At 29.0% G+C, this 18,817-nt stretch overlaps 4 protein-coding genes and 1 non-coding gene across 17 annotated transcripts; 2 read left to right on the top strand and 3 right to left on the bottom strand.

Annotated features, from left to right (window-relative positions):
• Positions 1-188: 188 nt before the first annotated feature.
• Positions 189-5,855, top strand: LOC122517508 (vacuolar protein sorting-associated protein 8 homolog). Of its 3 annotated transcripts, XM_043635936.1 has the most exons (16): positions 190-300; positions 617-749; positions 816-895; positions 977-1,270; positions 1,351-1,569; positions 1,653-1,832; positions 1,917-2,162; positions 2,252-2,392; positions 2,453-2,908; positions 2,968-3,713; positions 3,944-4,331; positions 4,419-4,586; positions 4,691-4,838; positions 4,967-5,207; positions 5,291-5,504; positions 5,675-5,855. In XM_043635936.1, the coding sequence occupies exons 1-16, from the start codon at positions 220-222 to the stop codon at positions 5,774-5,776; spliced, it is 3,837 nt and encodes a 1,278-aa protein (XP_043491871.1). In that variant the 5' UTR covers positions 190-219; the 3' UTR covers positions 5,777-5,855. The 3 variants fall into 3 exon arrangements, with proteins under 3 accessions (XP_043491872.1, XP_043491871.1, XP_043491870.1); XM_043635935.1 differs by having other exon boundaries at positions 191-300; positions 617-895; XM_043635937.1 differs by lacking the exons at positions 5,291-5,504; positions 5,675-5,855 and having other exon boundaries at positions 189-300; positions 617-895; positions 4,954-5,050.
• A 251-nt stretch (positions 5,856-6,106) lies between these two features.
• LOC122517516 lies at positions 6,107-8,010 on the bottom strand. Its single transcript, XM_043635956.1, has 4 exons — positions 7,406-8,010; positions 7,017-7,226; positions 6,725-6,943; positions 6,107-6,642 (listed from the first exon to the last, which is right to left on the bottom strand). Exons 1-4 carry the CDS (start codon positions 7,490-7,492, stop codon positions 6,337-6,339), a joined length of 822 nt encoding a protein of 273 aa, XP_043491891.1. The 5' UTR covers positions 7,493-8,010; the 3' UTR covers positions 6,107-6,336.
• A 768-nt stretch (positions 8,011-8,778) lies between these two features.
• LOC122517509 (ubiquitin carboxyl-terminal hydrolase 36) lies at positions 8,779-14,036 on the bottom strand. Of its 3 annotated transcripts, none has more exons than XM_043635940.1 (8): positions 13,865-14,036; positions 11,760-12,301; positions 11,530-11,637; positions 11,211-11,437; positions 10,725-11,123; positions 9,723-10,639; positions 9,414-9,550; positions 8,779-9,304 (listed from the first exon to the last, which is right to left on the bottom strand). In XM_043635940.1, exons 2-8 carry the CDS (start codon positions 12,256-12,258, stop codon positions 8,964-8,966), a joined length of 2,628 nt encoding a protein of 875 aa, XP_043491875.1. In that variant the 5' UTR covers positions 12,259-12,301; positions 13,865-14,036; the 3' UTR covers positions 8,779-8,963. The 3 variants fall into 3 exon arrangements, with proteins under 3 accessions (XP_043491875.1, XP_043491874.1, XP_043491873.1); XM_043635939.1 differs by lacking the exon at positions 13,865-14,036 and adding an exon at positions 13,130-13,441; XM_043635938.1 differs by lacking the exon at positions 13,865-14,036 and adding an exon at positions 13,216-13,441.
• On the top strand, positions 13,377-18,691 carry LOC122517512 (polyadenylate-binding protein-interacting protein 1). Of its 9 annotated transcripts, none has more exons than XM_043635950.1 (10): positions 14,369-14,916; positions 15,121-15,171; positions 15,378-15,678; positions 15,775-15,905; positions 16,029-16,244; positions 16,436-16,624; positions 16,716-16,825; positions 16,979-17,207; positions 17,299-17,636; positions 17,755-18,320. In XM_043635950.1, the coding sequence occupies exons 3-10, from the start codon at positions 15,513-15,515 to the stop codon at positions 17,873-17,875; spliced, it is 1,500 nt and encodes a 499-aa protein (XP_043491885.1). In that variant the 5' UTR covers positions 14,369-14,916; positions 15,121-15,171; positions 15,378-15,512; the 3' UTR covers positions 17,876-18,320. The 9 variants fall into 9 exon arrangements, with proteins under 9 accessions (XP_043491882.1, XP_043491885.1, XP_043491879.1 ...); XM_043635944.1 differs by having other exon boundaries at positions 15,121-15,190; XM_043635945.1 differs by lacking the exon at positions 14,369-14,916 and adding an exon at positions 18,451-18,691 and having other exon boundaries at positions 15,085-15,190; positions 17,755-17,877.
• Trnaq-uug lies at positions 14,530-14,601 on the bottom strand. The gene has a single exon. It is a non-coding gene; the product is annotated as a tRNA-Gln (tRNA).
• Positions 18,692-18,817: the final 126 nt, after the last annotated feature.

The following is an 18,817-nucleotide window of genomic DNA, read 5'->3' as shown; positions in this document are numbered from 1 at the left end:
TATGTATTACGATTATGGGGAAGAGCCGGAAAAAATTTAATCGATTTTGAATTTGGTATAAAAAGGAAATCACGCTTTTGGTAAAGACGGTTTTGATTAACGAGGATATTCTTGGAATGGATACATTTTTGTTTATTATGTTCGACATTTTAATGAAATAGGTGGCGTTAAATCATTTCGAGATTACGTATCTAATGTATAGTGACAGATAAAATAAAAATGGCTGAAAATGGGTTGGGATCTGAAATTGGATCTCAAGAATATCTTGCAACAGAAGCTATTAATTTAGATTTTATCGAGGTAAACAACAAGAGTATAATTAATTTCTATTTTATAATATATTTAATCCATGAGAAGGATTTTTAAGTTTTATCAAAAAATAGGTTATATTATATTAAACACGATTGAAGGTTAATTGTATTTACAGTGTTGGATTACCTGTGTTATATTATTTTAAATTATTCTTATCTATATTTATTTGTCATATCAAAGTAATTTTGTATTTGTACCTTATATAAGAAAATTTTGATCTATTTTTAATTAGTAAAGTTAATTAATATTGAAACCTAGATTTCATTAATATACAAATTAATCCTGCATTCAAATTATATTTCAGTTAGATCATGCAGAATATGCTATACCAACTGTGGAAGAATTACCCTCCTTAGAAAGTATACTGACAGAACCTGATTGTACGTCATTGTCAGGAACAGATGATGATCTTGGAGCTGCATCGATTGAGAAATTAGGTAGTAGTGAGACAACCAGTGTTGGTAGTCATTTATCTTTGAATTCACTCAATAAATCTTCTAAAGCTTCACAACATCCACCATCAGGAGCTATTTTAAGACATGTGATATTAAAGGGTATCTCTGCACAAATTGTATCAGCTAGCGTAAGCATTAAACAAAAATCTTCTTTAATATTTTAAACATATATTAAATACGAGTCTAATGTTAGTAAAAATATTATTCAGGAAAGGGTCAACGCTGGATTGGCAAGTGCAGTTACCGCTGGTGGGAATATGTTAGTAATTGGTACTAGTCATGGTTTAATATTAAGCTTTGATTCATCTCAGACATTACGATGGTGCGATCAAGAAGCCAGATATCAAGGATCCGTCTCTGCATTGTGCTTTAATCATGATGGAAGTAGAATATTGGCTGGTTTTGCTAGAGGTCTTATTTTAATGATCGATAGTAGCGATGGAAAAGTTTTAAGAACGCTTACCGAAGTTCATCCACTTGATACTGCTGTATTACATGTTAAAGTAAATATTCTTTATTTATCAAATTAATTCTGTGTGTAACCAGATATAATTATTATAATTAATTTATATCTTTATATTAGTTTACAGATTCTCCAAAAGTTGCACTTTGCAGTGACAGTGGTGGATCTGTATTTGAATTAAATTTTACAAGAGTTATGGGAGTTCGAGGCTGTGATAGTAGATGCTTATTTAGTGGTTCTAGGGGTGAAGTGTGTACTTTGGAACCTTTATTACTAAATAATTTACCTTCTCATCCATTGAAAAATTATACACTAGTAGCAATGGCCACGCTATCCAAGGTTTGTTGATTTTAATATTTCTTTTTTATTTTATTTCTTGTTAGACATAAATTGAATTTATTATATAAGATGAAGTTTTTTAGGTGATTGTTGTTTGCATAAGACCCAGAATGAGAGTTCTTCTTACACACTCACTATCAGGTGCAGCAATTGCACCGCCACAACTTTCTTGGCAGTTGGTTGTAATACAAGCAGCTGATGCATCTCGAGTAGTTGATCCAGTATTGGCTCTTGCAAGGGACGACATAGTACATTTTTACCAAGTACTATTATTTTATATATGGTCTCAACTATTTTATATTTATTTCTTTGATCTATAATATTTCATATTTAAAATTATTACCAAGGTATCTACTGAGGCTGGTACCAGAGTGAAGCTATCTCCTCTTCGCAGAATGTCATTTCCATACACTATAAGCAATTTACGGTGGCTAAATCCAAGATCTTTAGTTGTATTAGATACTCAAGAAAGATTACATTTATTAGACGTAAGAACACAAGATAGCTTAGAAACGTTAGATATGAGTCGTGTTTGTATTTCATATGCTTCCAGTCATTTCAAAGGATTATGTACAGGTGGTAATGTTTCTAAGGTATGAATTGTTTTCTTGACAATTATCTAAAAACAATATTAGAATAATTGTTATTTTTTTGCCCTATACAATATAATTATTTTTGATAGGCAATGGCATTAGCTGGGGAAAGAGCTTGCTATAATACTGTTATAACATTTGGAAATCAACTTTTGTTATTAGGTACGAAAAGCTTACATGCAGTATGCATAAGAACATGGACAGAACGATTGCAGCACTTAACAATGCAGGTATATTTAATAAAAAAAAATGTTTAAAAAGTGCTTGTTAAAAGATAACATTTTTTCTAGGGTCGTTTTCCAGAAGCTTTAGCCTTAGGACTTTCCTTTTATCAAGATAAAGGCAAAGCTGTCGTTGGGCTTAGAGGTTCGAAACAACGACGCAAACAAATAGTTCGAGATACAGTTTGTCAGATTTTGATTCAATATATGGAACAATTGAATCATTCCTCTATGACTGATAATACGGAATTTGATATAGTCAATATTTGCGTGGATTACTGTATACAATTAGAAAATACAGAATTGTTATTTGGAAGATTATGGGACTTAGTATCTGAAATCGAAGGGCTTAAATCAAGTTATTTGTGTGCTCTGGAAAGTCCATTACTGAATGGAAGTCTTCATCCAAGATTACCACCTTTAATAGTTCAACAATTATTTAACTTGTATGATCAAGAAGGAAAAGTGGATTCACTTCAGACAATTGCCGTTTTATTAGATATAGATTGTTTAGATATACATCAGGTAAATTTATATATTCTCTAATCAATGAAATTTTATACTCTTTAACATTATCATTGCAGATAACAACTATTTGTCGTCGAAGAAGCTTGTGGGAAGCTCTTATACATCTTCAAACAGCAGCCTTAAGTGATTTTACAGCACCTATACACCAGCTTGTGCCTATCCTTCAAAATGCATTGACAAATACCAAAGAATCATTATCTCGAGATATTTTGCAACTTGGTAATGCACTTTTGGTTTATGCTAGTTGTTGCCTTGCGGGACGTGGTTTCCCTAGAGATACACTTCCTGAGATTATGTCACAGAGGGCAAAAACAGATATATTGAGAGCACTTCTCTCTCAACATTCCAGTCTAGCAAGTGATGCAGAAAGGCAATATCCTTATTTGAGAACACTACTTCGTTTCGATGCAAAAGGTTTTTTAGATGTAATCGCCATTGCCTTTCAAGAACCAGAATTTACCTCAGAAATGGGTCTTAGACAACGACAAAGACTCATAGATATTTTATTGAGTATTGTTCTACCAAGTACACCTCTTACTCCAATGAATTCAGACTATATCACTGATGAACAAAGGACTTTGGTTCTAATATTTATAGTAAATGAAGCAGCAGGAGATAAAATTAATTTGGAACCAAATATTTTAATTAGAATAGTAGAAGTATTATGTGATTCCTCGTCTGTTGTCACATCTAGGGATCTTAAATCTGAAAAAGAGAATGCAGTGTTAGGACTATTAAACTCCAAGAAATTGCGCAACATATCAGATACCACTTTACTGAATTTTGCACAGAAAGCTAACTTGTAAGTAAAAATGTATAGTTTAGTTATTAATAACCGTTTAAATATATTCAAATATGTTTAAGATATTTTAATTAACATAAAAATATTGTTAAATCAAGATATAGCATTCGAGAAGTTCTTTTTTCTCTCTTGTAAATATCTGAAAAATGATTATGTTTACTTATAACAGTTATCTAATGATATGCTAGCATTATATGTATTAATTTGTACCGCAGCATGTAATGTTGCAGTATGCGAGTCGCAGAGTTGCTGTATACTGCCAGAGAAGATTGGGTAGCAGTTTGCAAGTGCATGATACTTGATCCTACTAGGCATTGTGATATCTGGCCTTGGTTGGAGCGACTTCCTACGACTTCACTATATCCAGTCCTATTAACTAGTGCTTCAGCTCTGGTGGCAATAAATGTTACACAATTTGCTCTTATTATTGCCAGTCGAATGCAAAATAAAATTCCTGAAATTTTAAACAAATTTGATGGTACCCTAAGTCTAGAATATGCTCTCTTAGGAGCTCTATATCAACTCAGTCAATATAAAGAAGAAGAAACTACCCCAGAATTGTCAACTGAACTTTTGGAAAAATATTTAGCATTGATGTGTAAGGTAGAACCAGAAAATGTAAGTGTGATTATATATAAACAACAACAACAACAACAACAACAACCATGTCAGATGATTATTTTCAATTATTTGTTTCATATACAGGTAGTCAATCATATAAATGGACCACACGGTTGTAGATTAGATGAGGCATTAAAAATAGTCAAACAATCCAATCATATAGATGCTGAAGCAGTAATGCTTGAAAAATTGGGAAATTATCAAGAAGCTTTCGATCTTTTGCTAAATCAATTCAAAAGTCAATTAAACATGGTATTTATTACTAAACTATCTAGTAAATATTATGTTTATCATAAATAGTCACATAGAATAATATTAGGTCTTTTTTATATGGATAACAAATTTCTTTTTCTTAGTATTGCCAAAATAAATTTGTTGAGAAAGAGGCTATTGTTACTGCAATGCAATTAGCAGGAATGTGCAGGAGATCCGCTGGAAGCTTGAGTTGGATGCCACTTGTAGAAGTTGTATTGAAAACTCATTCAGACAGCGTCAATGAAAATGGTATTTAAAGTAGTTTTTTTCCATTTTTTTTTTTGTTTTTTTTTTTTTTCTTACTATCGATAGTTTTTGTATTATTTGACAATATAAAACATAATAACAACAAATTTCATAATAGTAACAAATTTCAGTCGAAAAATTGAGTGGAAAACTGTTAAAAATTATTTTGGAATCACTTAGCGGTACAACAGCTCTATCAACTGTACTAGAACAAATTTTAAAACATCCATTATCAAAGAGTGGAACAATAGGTGACATACGTCAATTGCTCGCAGGAGTACTCACGCATTCTCAATATGAACAAACTCTGGTTGAAACTACTGCACGATTGGTCAGCTTAGAACTCCATAAAGCATTAAAAAAATCTCTTAGGTATTAATATTAATACCATTAACTACATTAAATATCAATAAAGATAAGATTACTTATTATTAAAAAATTTATTATTTATGCAGAGATGCAGGGAAAGCTTGTGCAAGCATTTCCCTTATTTGTCCTATATGTAGACAAATTTTATGCCAAAGTACGAATTATGTAGCAATTTTTGAATGTGGACATGGATATCATTTGGACTGTTTGGGAGAACCCAGATCTTGTTATAAATGTTTAAATACCAAAGGATGGGCACCTGTTGTTACTAATATTATACGTACTAGTAATTCGCATCTGGTATGTTATAGCATTTATTAGATTTTCTTTATGATTAATATTTAAAACTACCAATTTTCTTCTCATCATTTGTTAGCTGCCTCAATCACTATATATATATATATATATATATATATATATATATATATATTTATTTTTTATTCTATAAATGTTTTTCTTTGTTCTTCTAGGAAAGGAAACAAATATTGCCACCAGAATTTATGCGTACTAAAAACTTTTCTTTAAGTCTAGCACCACCAACTTCTGTTCCTGATCTTGAAGGCATTTTTTAATATAAATATTAAACACACGCGAGAATTTCATGTACATAAGAATCATTTTATTTGATGGTAAACAAACTTTAGCATATAATTGATTTGATACATTATGCCCCGTTTTTCTATTTTCACTCTCATCTTTAGAAGTATTCATTAAAATGAATTATTATATTTTACGAAATATAATATTAAATTTAAATTATTATTAATGTCTATTTTTGAGATGAAAACTATAACAATACAGTTTCTTTACATTTTAAAGTATTTACAGTTATTATCATGCATTATTACTGATATACTAGTTTTCATATGTTTATAAATTGTAAACTATTAAATTGCATATATTCTTCGTAATATCTATAAGACATACATACTTTTATTTAGGAAAGAAAAAGGCTATTGGCTTATTAAGCTGTATATTTAATATGTTGCCAAATATATAATCTTAATGAAGAGTTAAAAAATTGTTATTCCTCATTCTAATATAACGATCTTATTGTTAGTATGATGTTTTATGTTTGAAAAATTCGTTATCCAATTTTTAACTGTTTCAATAATATTTAAAATTGCCGAAATTATGTAACACTTTTAAACAATTTAATTGTAGATAGAACTGGTACATCGACTTTTCGTTTATTACTTTTTATTATAAAAACTGGCTTTTTTGTTATATTTTCTGCTAATACATAATATGGGTTTATAATTTCATTACCCATAAGTTCACCAGTCAATAGTTTGGATACGAATGAAAAAGAATTAAGATCTGAGGAAATTAATTGACTTTTTGGTAATAATGCAGTACTTGATACAAATCTATCAATTGTTGATTCTAATTTCAGAATGTATGGGACCATTTTTGACATAATTAAGTACTGTTGCATCTGAAATTGATAAATGTACATACATTCATCGTAATCATATACGCAGTTAAAAAACAATTCAACAATTTGTTGCATACTCAACCTTATTTTCATATTTTTCAAGATTGTTTAATAATACTACTATTTCATTAAGCAAGTTATATCCTATTAATACATCATTTGAGTTATATTTCGCTTCATTAGACTGTAATTTATTCTTTACTATAACGACTTCTTTTTTAATTATGCCAAGAAGAGAAGATAGTGCAACATTCGGCAGAGTATGGCTTATGACTTGAATTTTAGAATATTGTTTGTAAATCTATATCATAAAATAACATCAAATAATACTTATATTACAAATTAAGAAAGTAATATAACATGAATTAATTTACCTGTTGAGTTATGATTGTCCACAAATGAAAAATATTATTTGTAAATTTTTTAATCTCATCATTAACTGAGCAATGTATTTCTGCCAAGCTCCACAACGAATTGAGCTTATCGGTCAAATTGCTTCTTATTTTATTAAACCATTCGAGTTTAGTTTCTAATTCATATTCTAATCGTATTCCATAATCAGCCTCGTTTCTGAGAATTGTTACCTATATATTAAATATATCTATTTATTGTAATTTATTTCATAAATAAATTTCATGTAAAAACTTATTTCAACGAAATTATGTTAAACTTTTACTACAATATGAGTAATGTTTTTACTATTTTTATTTAATTCTTTATTATATTTTATATCTTAATGTATATTTCGCTTAGAAATACTTACATTTTTGTGAAGAATCTTTAAAAGTATATTGATTGAAGTTTCAACAATAATTATTTGAGATCCCACCATCATATTAGTGTTTCTCATTCAATATACATTAAAACTAAAATAAAAAAGTGGCTAAGAAATAACAGAATAATTGCGTTTTCATCCGAAGTAGTTGAAGATATATAATCGTCATTTGTTTTCTAGATGCTTTTGTTTTATTTCAGTAAATTATTCTAATAGCAAATACAAATGAATTTGTTCTTTTGTTTTTTTTTTTTTTTTTTTTAATTTATATCTTGTACATAAAGTTGACATTTTTTTCTTCATGATTGTTATTTCTACGGTGATTTACAATATGAGATATACTAATGATGTCTTTTGGCTAGTATTTAATTCGTAAAATGATGTTAACGAGGTATTGTAAGTAAAGCAGATAAGATCTACCTCACATTTAACTCACTTTAACAAATTCTCTATAATTTTGCAATCTTAATCCTTGTTCCTTATCATTAAAAAGTCCTAAATTTATGAATCTCTAAGTAATTTACAATTTTCTTGAACTAATATTTTATTATGATTACTTTTAAAGCTAATATTTAATATGTTCAATCCATTATGGACATTATTTCAATATTGATTCTAGTTTACTACTATAAAGAAACAATTTACACACAATTATATAACAAATATATTAATTTAAAATTATGTTTAAACGAAATAGATACCACAATTAATTTAAAATAAAATTTATCAACTTTTATTAAGAAACCGTGAAAAGAAGAAGTTTTTCAAATTGGTGTTTCTTGGTAAAATATTAAATAATCTTTTCGCATATAAATATAAATTACAGAACAGGAGGTGAGTATCATTAATGAAGACTGAGAAGGACGGATAGCATTATTTATTTGCACTAGCATTTAAATGTAATATTTATTATAGTCAAAATGTCTTTTTGTATTATTTTTACAAATTTAATATATGTGAACAATATAAATAAATTCTAATTCGGAAGAAAACAAAAAGAATTATTTTTTAACAATAATGAATATATACAAACAAAACATGTAAGAGTAAAATTCAAGGATTTATAATAAGATGTATGATACCAAGAACAATTTTTTCTTCATTTTGAACACAAAAAATCAGCATATGTATATAACATATAATATATAATATATAATATATAATATGTAATATATAATATATATATTATATATATGTGTGTGTATATATATGTTATCGATACTCAACCTCCTTATATATATATATATATATATATATATGTCATGAATCATGTTTAAAATAAAAAGAAAAAAAGGATCAAACCACGTTATAAACTCTTTAGGAACATGCAAGAGTTAAAATGCAATAAATGAACCACATTATATGTCTGACACTGAGATACTTTATGAATTAATAATCTAAATCAGCGCTGAGACATAGGCTTTGACAGTTTATTTTCAATAAACAGCAAAACTGTGTATCGATCAATAACTTCGAACTAATACCATATCTCCCATAACATTAGAATGTTTTAGAGGCTATTTCATAGAGCTTATTTTTCTTTCTTTTATCCATGCTGCCAATGTACGCGAGAATTATTGTGATATCTATAACGATTATGCTTATAGTTACTGTTACGTCGTTGCCGCGTATTATTGGAAGTATCATAGTAAGATTCTCGGTTGTAACCGCTAAGTGATCGATTCCAAGTTTTTCCATTTTGATATTCTTGGAATATATTGTGTCCAGTGCCTAATCTATCACCACACATTCTATGTTCTTTAACTTTTTTAACTCGACCTCGATCAGCTTCTTCATTGTCCGGATTCATGTGACGTTTACGCTCTTCTCGTCTTTCATTATCAACTTCACGATCCAAATTACATCTATTGCCACGCCAATTTGTTACTATAAAAACAATGAAATCATTTAACGTATTGATACACTTTAACCATTCAAACTTAATTATTGTGTCTGTCTCTATTCTCATCTCGATATTATTTTTAGATATACAAACCTAAAGAACTGCCATATCCACGATGGGACATTTTTAACAAACTTGAGACAGTATCCGAACGGTTCGTTCCATTAAAATCTCTTAATGCTGCAGCACTTGGCGTTGTATTGCTTTGATTGCATTTAGTTGTACCTTCTCTGAAAAATACGTTCGAATATAATAAATTAAATAAGTTCATTTAAATTTTACTTTTACATATTCATTTGGAAAATAACTCATAAAACACATCATTAAAACAAATATTAGGAATTTACGTCTATATAAAATAAATATATAAATAAAAATAAATCAAATATGAAAATATATTACTTGTTATCAGTCACGGACCATCCATTTGGGGTTGCATTTGATATGGAAGGAAATGCATCTTTTGATACTTGCCAACCCTTTATACTGCTACTTGCAGTTTTAATAAGTACTTTTTCTTCCTGGCCTGTTTTTACTCTAATTGGATGATAAGACTTTTCCTTATTACTATTTTCCGTCTTACCATTTATTTCTGATTTACTATTTTGATGTTTTAAGGAAGTTAATGAATTGTTACCATTAGAAACATTTTGTATTTTCGTGCATTGAACAGAACTATTTTGACTTGAAGACGTTGAATTATTAGACTGTTTCACCGTTAATATTTGTATTTCTTTTGAGGTAGGAACTGTTTTATGTGGTGAGTCTTTTACTGTAGATACCTTCTGTGCACCATTAGCTACAGTAGGTGAAAAATTAATTTTCAATGGAGAAACATTCGTTACTACACGATTTTTGTTTGATACAGAAGAATTAGTTTCTTCTTCTTCGCTTGAACCATCGTATGGTACTAAACTATTTCCACTTAATACTTTTTTAAATTGCCCTGATAGCCATGGTTGAGATTTTTCTTGTGCCTTTTGTGATAACTGTGTTCCACTGATACTTGTATGTTTTTGTACAGGAAGCTGAAGTCCTATGTTTTTTTGAACAGATAATTGTTCACCTATCTTTGAACCCTCTATACCACTTTTATTAATGGGAGAACCATTAACAGATCCATTATATATGTCAGATGTTGATGCTTTTGGATTAATAGGCTTACTAGAAGAACTCGAAGATAATACACTTTTTTCAGATGACATGCCATTCATTTTAACAGCCTGTTGATTATTTATTTGACCTTGATTAGGTTCCATTTCAAATATCATTATATATGCATTAGTATTTAATACATTACTAAGACTAATTGGACGAACCTAGAAATAAAGAAAGAAACATATTATTAAAAAATTACGTATTTATTTATCAATCTATGACTGCGACATTTTTTTATGTACTTACAGATGAATCATCAAAGGAGTAATATTGACCAGTTGAAATTTGTGCAACTGCTGTATAATGTCCACAATTTATTGACGGGCCCATATGTGTAACAAGTGACATAAGCTTATATGTAAGTTGCTGCAAAGGTTCATTTGGTTCTCTCCATAGATAAGGACCCATATCTATCGTCTGTCTAAAATCTATGTGACGAGATATTTTTCCTCCTAAGACACTAAATCTTTTCAGTTGAACACACAAAACCTTAGGAGCTCGTTCTAAACTAAATTGTTTAGTTGCGGGTACTCTTCTCTTACAAGCTTCACACTTATAATCGTTATTATCCAACTGTTCTCGACTAAAATAACTATTTAATGCTTCGTCCAATGTACTTGCTTTACGTATATCAACCAATAAATCCTATATAATATAAAGAAAATTCTTTATGATATTTCTTCGAATAATTTGCATTTTATTTATTCAATGAACGTGTAATTATTTTCTTACCTGAAAATGTTGAAATGTGGTAGAAACGTGTCCACATTGTAAGCATTTAACTTCAGTGCGTATATAACCACCAAATATTTGATTAATAGGTGTTGTTTCTTTAGAATAACTATCCAACTTTCCTGCTTTGCGCCTTGTTAAATAAGCTCTTTCCATTCCTTCTAATAAATAACGTAGAAATTCATGAGCATCTTCTTGTTGTCCTGGTACCATAGTTCGACAGATAACTACAATTATCAAAATTACTATATATATCATATAATGTTAATTAATAATCTTATATATATAAACATTGTTTTATATAAATCAATATAATTACGTTTTAATTTATTATATATATAGAATGGTTTGATGTTGCCTCCTGACTTCTGGTGACTGAATTGTAGAGTCTTGGCCACTGCACAAGTAAGGCACTCTCCACCTCCATCTAAAACTATCCTATTATCAAAACACCATTCAAAACAGTGGTATTAAGATTTTAAAAGTTTTGCATGTCCCACCGTAATAATGAAAAATATAGTATTCGATATTATTATATAAAGTACTCACCATTTTGTTCACATTTTGAGGTATGATGTGAATCCGATAATAACCAATTTACAAGTGCTGGTACATGAAATAATGCCTGAAGTGTACTATTCAGATAGCAAGTATTGCCAACATTATACATGCCAGCGCCTACTGGAAATGTTTTTCTCCATCCTAGATTAACTTTCTTAGAGCAATACAAAGTAATGGCTGGTTCTGGCAATGTAGGACCTTCACTCATACCTTCGTTTTTTTTTACATACGTTGTACCATCTTTAGATTTTGTATCCTCTATTTTATCAGAATTTGGTAAACTCAAAACAATATATTTAGCTTTAAGTTTATCCAAAATTGTTGTCTGATAGTTATCGACTTCTTTATATTGAATTTCTGACTGAAGAATTCTTGATGCGCTAGTAATTAAACTTGTAGATAGCTCATCCGTTCCTTTCTTTTGGCTAGCTTCTAGAGTACGGCGGAGTGTTGCCGCAACAGGATCGCAAACACTTACAGCTGGCATAACTATCGCTATTACTACTTATACTCTATTGTTTGATAAACTCCTGCGAAATGAATATATACAAAAATGTAAATATACCGATATGAAAAAATCTATTGGAAATAATTGATTCTTTAAAAAGAAATTAATATAAATTCCAAATGATATTTTATTAAATCTAAAAGATCAAATAAGTATTATTATCAACGTTATCTTATCAAGATGACTGGTTTTAATTTACTCAGCTTTACAATTAGAGATTACTTTAATAAATTTCTAGAATTCTTACGGTATATTTGTTAAATGTTTGATAAATATATTGTTATATTCAATTAACATACACTCAACTAAAAAGGTTAATGCAACTTTCAAATAATTCAGTAACTTACAAACATTAACTATATTAACTTAAACGAACCTTATTAAGACTATAATATATATTCTAATTTCAATTTTGTCGCTAAATACTTCGAATATCCATACTTTTAATTGTAACGAGAAATAAGAAGTATCAAATCGGTTGAAGAAACACGTGCACGTTTCCTTCGAACAATTCACGCAACGATGATTATCGACGCGACGGTAGAAAAAAAATTTAATTTCCGAACAACGGCGATGGAATACGTAAACAAACAAATATATATATATATATTTTAATAAATGAAATAACGCACATGACGATGGGGGAGTGCTATTAAGCATGAAAGCACGCGGCACGGTGGATACACTATTGTTTATCATCCGTTCGTGATAATCAGTGTAATACGATAAGTATAAATGACTATAATTAATAATTTAATGGTAAATACCTTAGATTTATTAATGTTAACTGATTACGTATAGAAAGAAATACGTATTATCGATTAATTGCTAATTGTTTGCGCTTACGTACTTCGAAGTAGTTACCGGATGAGTTTAACTGGAAGGCGTGTGTATGTAGCCATGAGGAAGGTTTTCCCGCGTACTTTGTACACTTACCCCGCCTTTAATTCACGCACACATAAACCGCAAGCTTAATCTTCATCCGTAGCGCCATTACAAATATCGTGTTCTAAAGATATACAACATTTTCGCGAATTGTTTCAGTCTTTTAAGGGAAGAAAAAATATCAACCGAACTACATCATGATGACAGCCATTTGCATTTCCATCGACAACCTCAATAACGCCGACTACCCATCGCGCTTTCTGCCGGATTTCTGAATTCTCTCCAGCCAGGATTGAGCAGTTAGTAACCCCCTTTCCATCTTGTATTTTACGTCTGAATTTAGAAATACTTTATCTCGCATTACCAGCGAGACGTGAGATTTTTAATTCTTTCTGCAATTGCCATTGATAATGAGATTTCCATCTTCTATATATGTATATATATATATATATATATATATATATATATGTATGTATGTATGCACTATCGGACTATCATCGATGATGACTTCTTTCATTCGTTGTACGAAGAGAAAAATAATTTCTTGAAATTGTTCTTATTAATAAATTGAAAAAATACATTTGATAATAGATCAGTTTTTTCGTTCACCATTCGTGAGGGAATAAAGAAAGAAAAAAAGTATGATAATTATAAGCCGGAAGAAAAGGGAATTTAAAGCGATATAAATTCTTGTACAAACGTTTCGGGTACACTGGGACGACACCAAAATTGAGAATGCAGTTCCGTTTCAATCAAAATTAAATACTTTTATGATGAATAACGTACACTACATAAATTGGAATTAATATCAACTTGCTGAACAAGCATAATAATTTTAATAATTTATATTATATTATTACTATATATATATTATGTCTTCACTAATTTCATCGCGCTATCTGGTGAAGCATGCATCGAACTAACTCGATCAAATACTTAATCAATCATATTCCTTTCTTGAAATTTTTGATCATAGGTCTTTCTTTTTGGCGCTGCATTTCCTTCTTTCTATTTTTTTTTCTTTCCCTTTTATTTGTTATTTTATTTTTAGTGTTTTCTTTTATAAAATTTCTCTACGTATGCTTCATTTTTTAAATTTCATTCACTTTAATTAATCAAGTTTGTGTAATTTTGATCTAAACAAATAAGATGATACCATTTATTTAACAAATTTATAATATCTTTCAGATGACTCAGTAAATATATGAATTATTTACGACTGCATTGACATTATCGACATCGATTGATATTTTAATAAATTATTTTACGGTTTTAATATTAAGATTCAACGTGCACGATTATAAGTTATATTTTAAATATAATAAATTTTTTAATGTGCAAAATAAAAAAAAAAAAGATACATCAAGGTCCCACCGAGATTTGAACTCGGATCGCTGGATTCAAAGTCCAGAGTGCTAACCATTACACCATGGGACCGCTTGTAAAACTTTCTACTTTTTCGTTTCATGTTATTCAGACTTTTTCGTCCTTTTAAATAGTATTTTTATTTCTCTATATCATATTCAATAAAATGAACATTCAACGAGTTTCACTCTTATTATAACGTTAAATACGTGAGCTTACGTCAATATATAAATCTCATTGCTATATAGATTACAAGTTTCAAGTGCTTCAATAAGTTATGGCAGAATAAGAAAAGAATAAGTTGCAACGTATTTCTCGCTCGTGCTGTTTGACTAACAATAAACTATGTTTATTTTTTTTCTTTGAGGTAAATTAATAAAAGATAAAGTCAGTGTAAAAGCTTTACTATAACAAAATTATATCTTATATTCATCAAACTTATCTTTTTGTTCTTATTGTATATGTACATACATATATATATACATATATACATATATACATATATACATATATACATATATATATATATATGTCACATATTTGGTCTGTATACAGTTTACATATGTTCAGTAATACTTGATATTTAAATAGAAACGTTATCATTGTTGATTATCGATGATCTTTCAACATTAGTGGTAATTAGTAAGTCGATTAACTTATCGTAAGTATTATCTTATATTATAAAGTATATATTGCTATCTCGAGAATGTCCGCCTTAATGTATAACAACGAACGTAGTCGTCTTTAGTGTTTCGATTTGGCGGTCTTCTATTAGTCAGTCTATGCACGTTTATCAAATATAACGGCATTAATATACATAAATCAAGTGTTATAATATTTTGCGTTAGGTGATCGGAACGAAGAAATGAATTATACGCCTTGAAGTTTGGTATACTACTTGACCAATACTAAGATAAATTAAAGCCTCAATAAGGTTAGATCCATTAACCTTAAAGTAGAAAAAAGAATTTAAAGAGAACAAAATGAATCGTTTTGGTGAAGATGAAAGTGGTAATTCATACATGGACAGACGTTCTAACGGTCGAGGACGAGGTCGTGGTTCTTGGGCGCCAATCCCAAAAAGTACTCAGGAACGACAAACATTAAGAAGACCTCATTTTGCCGGTAATACTCATCCAGCTGTCGGTGGTTCGTTTCCAATTACAATATATAAATACTTTGTTTCTTATACATTATTCTATTTATGAATGTTGTTTTCTCTTATCAATAAGAACATTTATACAGGTTCTACTTTGACAAACTACCCTGAACAGAACAGATCACAAGAATTTATGAACAGAATTGTTGAAAATTCTACTTTATCTGTGCATGCTGCTGAATTTGTTCCTAAATGCCAGAGTTATGTTGTACCTATGGTAAATGAAAATATATATATATATATGTAATGATATATTTATATATAAACATACAATTTTTAATTTATGACTTAAGATTTTTTAACTGATTCTATTTGTATGTTTCAATATTCGTTTCTGAAGCAACAACAGTCGTCAATGATGTGGCCCAAACATTCTGTCCAAAATAGAATTCAGTTAGCAAGAGAATTACCGCATCAAATGCAGCATCAATTACCGGGTCAAACACATTTACAACAGAGACAAATGATAGACAGACAACATTATGATCACTATTCTGAATCCTCATATTCATCTCGACAACGACAACTGGAAGATCCAGAAATAAGAAGAGTTCAGGTGCCACTGATATTTTCTTAACAACATATTGATCGTATATTGATCAATATATGAGTACACAAAATACTGAAAGTTATGATATATATGTTTGTGATAGTATAGATAGATTTAAGGTTTGCTTTGTTGTCAGAGAATTATAATAAGTTTTTATATTACTATATTATTGTTATCTTAAATTGTTTTTTAATCAGGAGTTACGGCTAGATAATCAGGAACTAAATTTGGCTAATACAATGCAACAGCTAGGTAGTGTAATGCATTATTTAACTATGAATCCTGGAAGTTTCGCATCTTTAGTACCACCACTTCTCAATAATATTAAGCTTTATTGCGAATCTCCTACTCAACTTCAAGAAATTATGGATGTTGTAATAGTACAAGTATATAACACTTTTATTTATTTCTTTTGCTAATATTTGCACAATTTTTTATTATTATTATTATTATTTATAATTGATAACATTCTTCTAGAGTATAACTGAAGGAAATTTCCGATATAGCGGTGCTCGAATCTTTATGTGTCTCGATACAGCTATGACAAGGGAGCAACAAAAACCTTTCAGAGAAATTCTACATTTACTGTGAGTTTATACTTATTCATATCTTAAGTTAAAATAAGTATAAATATAACACAGCAGATTTGTCAACATTGAAATCTTATTTTCGCTTTTATACGTTTCTTATTCTTTTCTTTTGTCATTCTTATATCTTAATTATTTTAATAATTCAAAAAGATGTAAGGAAAAAACACAGAAATATGCTGCTACTTGGCAAAAAAATGACAAACATACAGAAGAGGAACAGATCAAATGCCACGGGTTTATATTATTCCTAGCAGAATTAGTCGTCCAAATGGGCGATGTACTTGCTTTTGAATTAGGAGAAATATTAATACAACTTATTTCAATTGTTCTGAAAAATCCAGGATCAAATTCTGCTAAACATATATGTCAAGCACTAAAGGTATGTTAATTATGAATAGATAAATATAATAATAATTAATATTTTAATATTGATTTCATTTCTGATATGTTATAATTTCGATTATTTTTAGTTGGCAGGCCATACTTTAGAAAGAGATAAAAGAGGCCGCCGAAAAGAAATGGAAAATATGATGCGTACTTTAACACAATTAGTTACGGAAGGAAGAGCAGATACAAGTGTGAGTCGTATGATCGATAGTGTGCATCAATTGCGTAATGGAAATTGGGGCCGAGAAAGTCATAATGCATCCAGTCAAAATTCAATATCAGAACCTATACATCCACCTAAAATACAGCATGAATATAATGAACTTGTTTTGTATGGTCCTGATGGTAAAGTACTTTCTGCTGAAGAAAGTCAATTCTTACAGGATGCAGCAACAGATGCTTCTGACTCTGAAAAACAGGAGTATGTATTAATCGATGATTATAAACATTTTAATTGCTATCTTTGCAAAGCACCTATATATATATATATATATGTAGTCATTTTATTAAGAATTAACGGTATTAAATTGAAATTTCAGAGAGCTAGATCACGAGTTAGAAGAATTATTGGATGATGAAGAAGACGAATCATTTGAAACTGCCTATGAAGAATTCTTAAAACTTTTACCCAAAAATATTGAAAATAAAGTACATCAGTGAATGTTAGTATAAGAAAGAAAGAAAACATTTATAGTATCCAAGAACACTATTAATGATTGTTCTATAAATATTAGTATACAAATATTTTTAATCCTTTTGGATAAGGTTATACTTGACGTATCGAAAATAATTTATGTTATATTTATATATTAATTCTCTCTGAAAGATAAAAACCTACTGTCCTTGCATATTTATGACGTGGGCTTAAAAGCAGTAGTCATATAATTTACCAAAAACGTTGACTAGCTTTGAAACGTTTAATATTGTATAGATTTAATACATATAATTATGCAAATTATTGAAAATGTTGAATAGATAACTGTTATCTATTTTTCAGTTTTTCTTCTTTTTCTTTTTTATTCTATTTGTACAACAGTTTTGATATTACTTAATATATGTACGGTATAATAATCTTTTACCATAAAAGATTGAATATTTCAACTCATTTTTAATTTAGTTAATTAATTTTAGAAATATGAATTTTTAAATATTATACTATACTTTAACTTGTATACTATAAAACATATTTTAAATATTTATTATTTACAGTTTGGTCATATACTTTTTTTTTTTAGAAAACAATCGTGAAAAATAATTTCCAATTAATCATAAATAAAATGGTTACAACAAAGTAAACATTTGATCCAAAAGAAATTTTATTCCTTTGATATCTTTCTCCTATGCCACATTAAAATGCGTCATTTAAATGATTCAGCACGACCTCGAATGCAAGTTGCTTTTTACGGAATCGCGCCATAATGTAGTAACAAAAATCAAGCTTGAGAAAAATAACTGGTTATTTTCCTATTACAAAAAGAAAAATGGATAAATTATAAAAATGGATAAAATAATCTTGACAACTGTAATATAAAAACGCAAACTCTAAAGATTCTATAAATAATAATTAAAATATATGATGTTGCATATCATTTATAAAAATGA

The sequence above is a fragment of the Polistes fuscatus genome, unplaced genomic scaffold (assembly GCF_010416935.1).
Source record: "Polistes fuscatus isolate 324 unplaced genomic scaffold, CU_Pfus_HIC Scaffold20, whole genome shotgun sequence".
In the NCBI taxonomy this organism is placed as follows: domain Eukaryota; kingdom Metazoa; phylum Arthropoda; class Insecta; order Hymenoptera; family Vespidae; genus Polistes; species Polistes fuscatus.
Note: the sequence above shows the minus strand (reverse complement) of the source record. Positions and strands in the feature narration are given on the sequence as shown.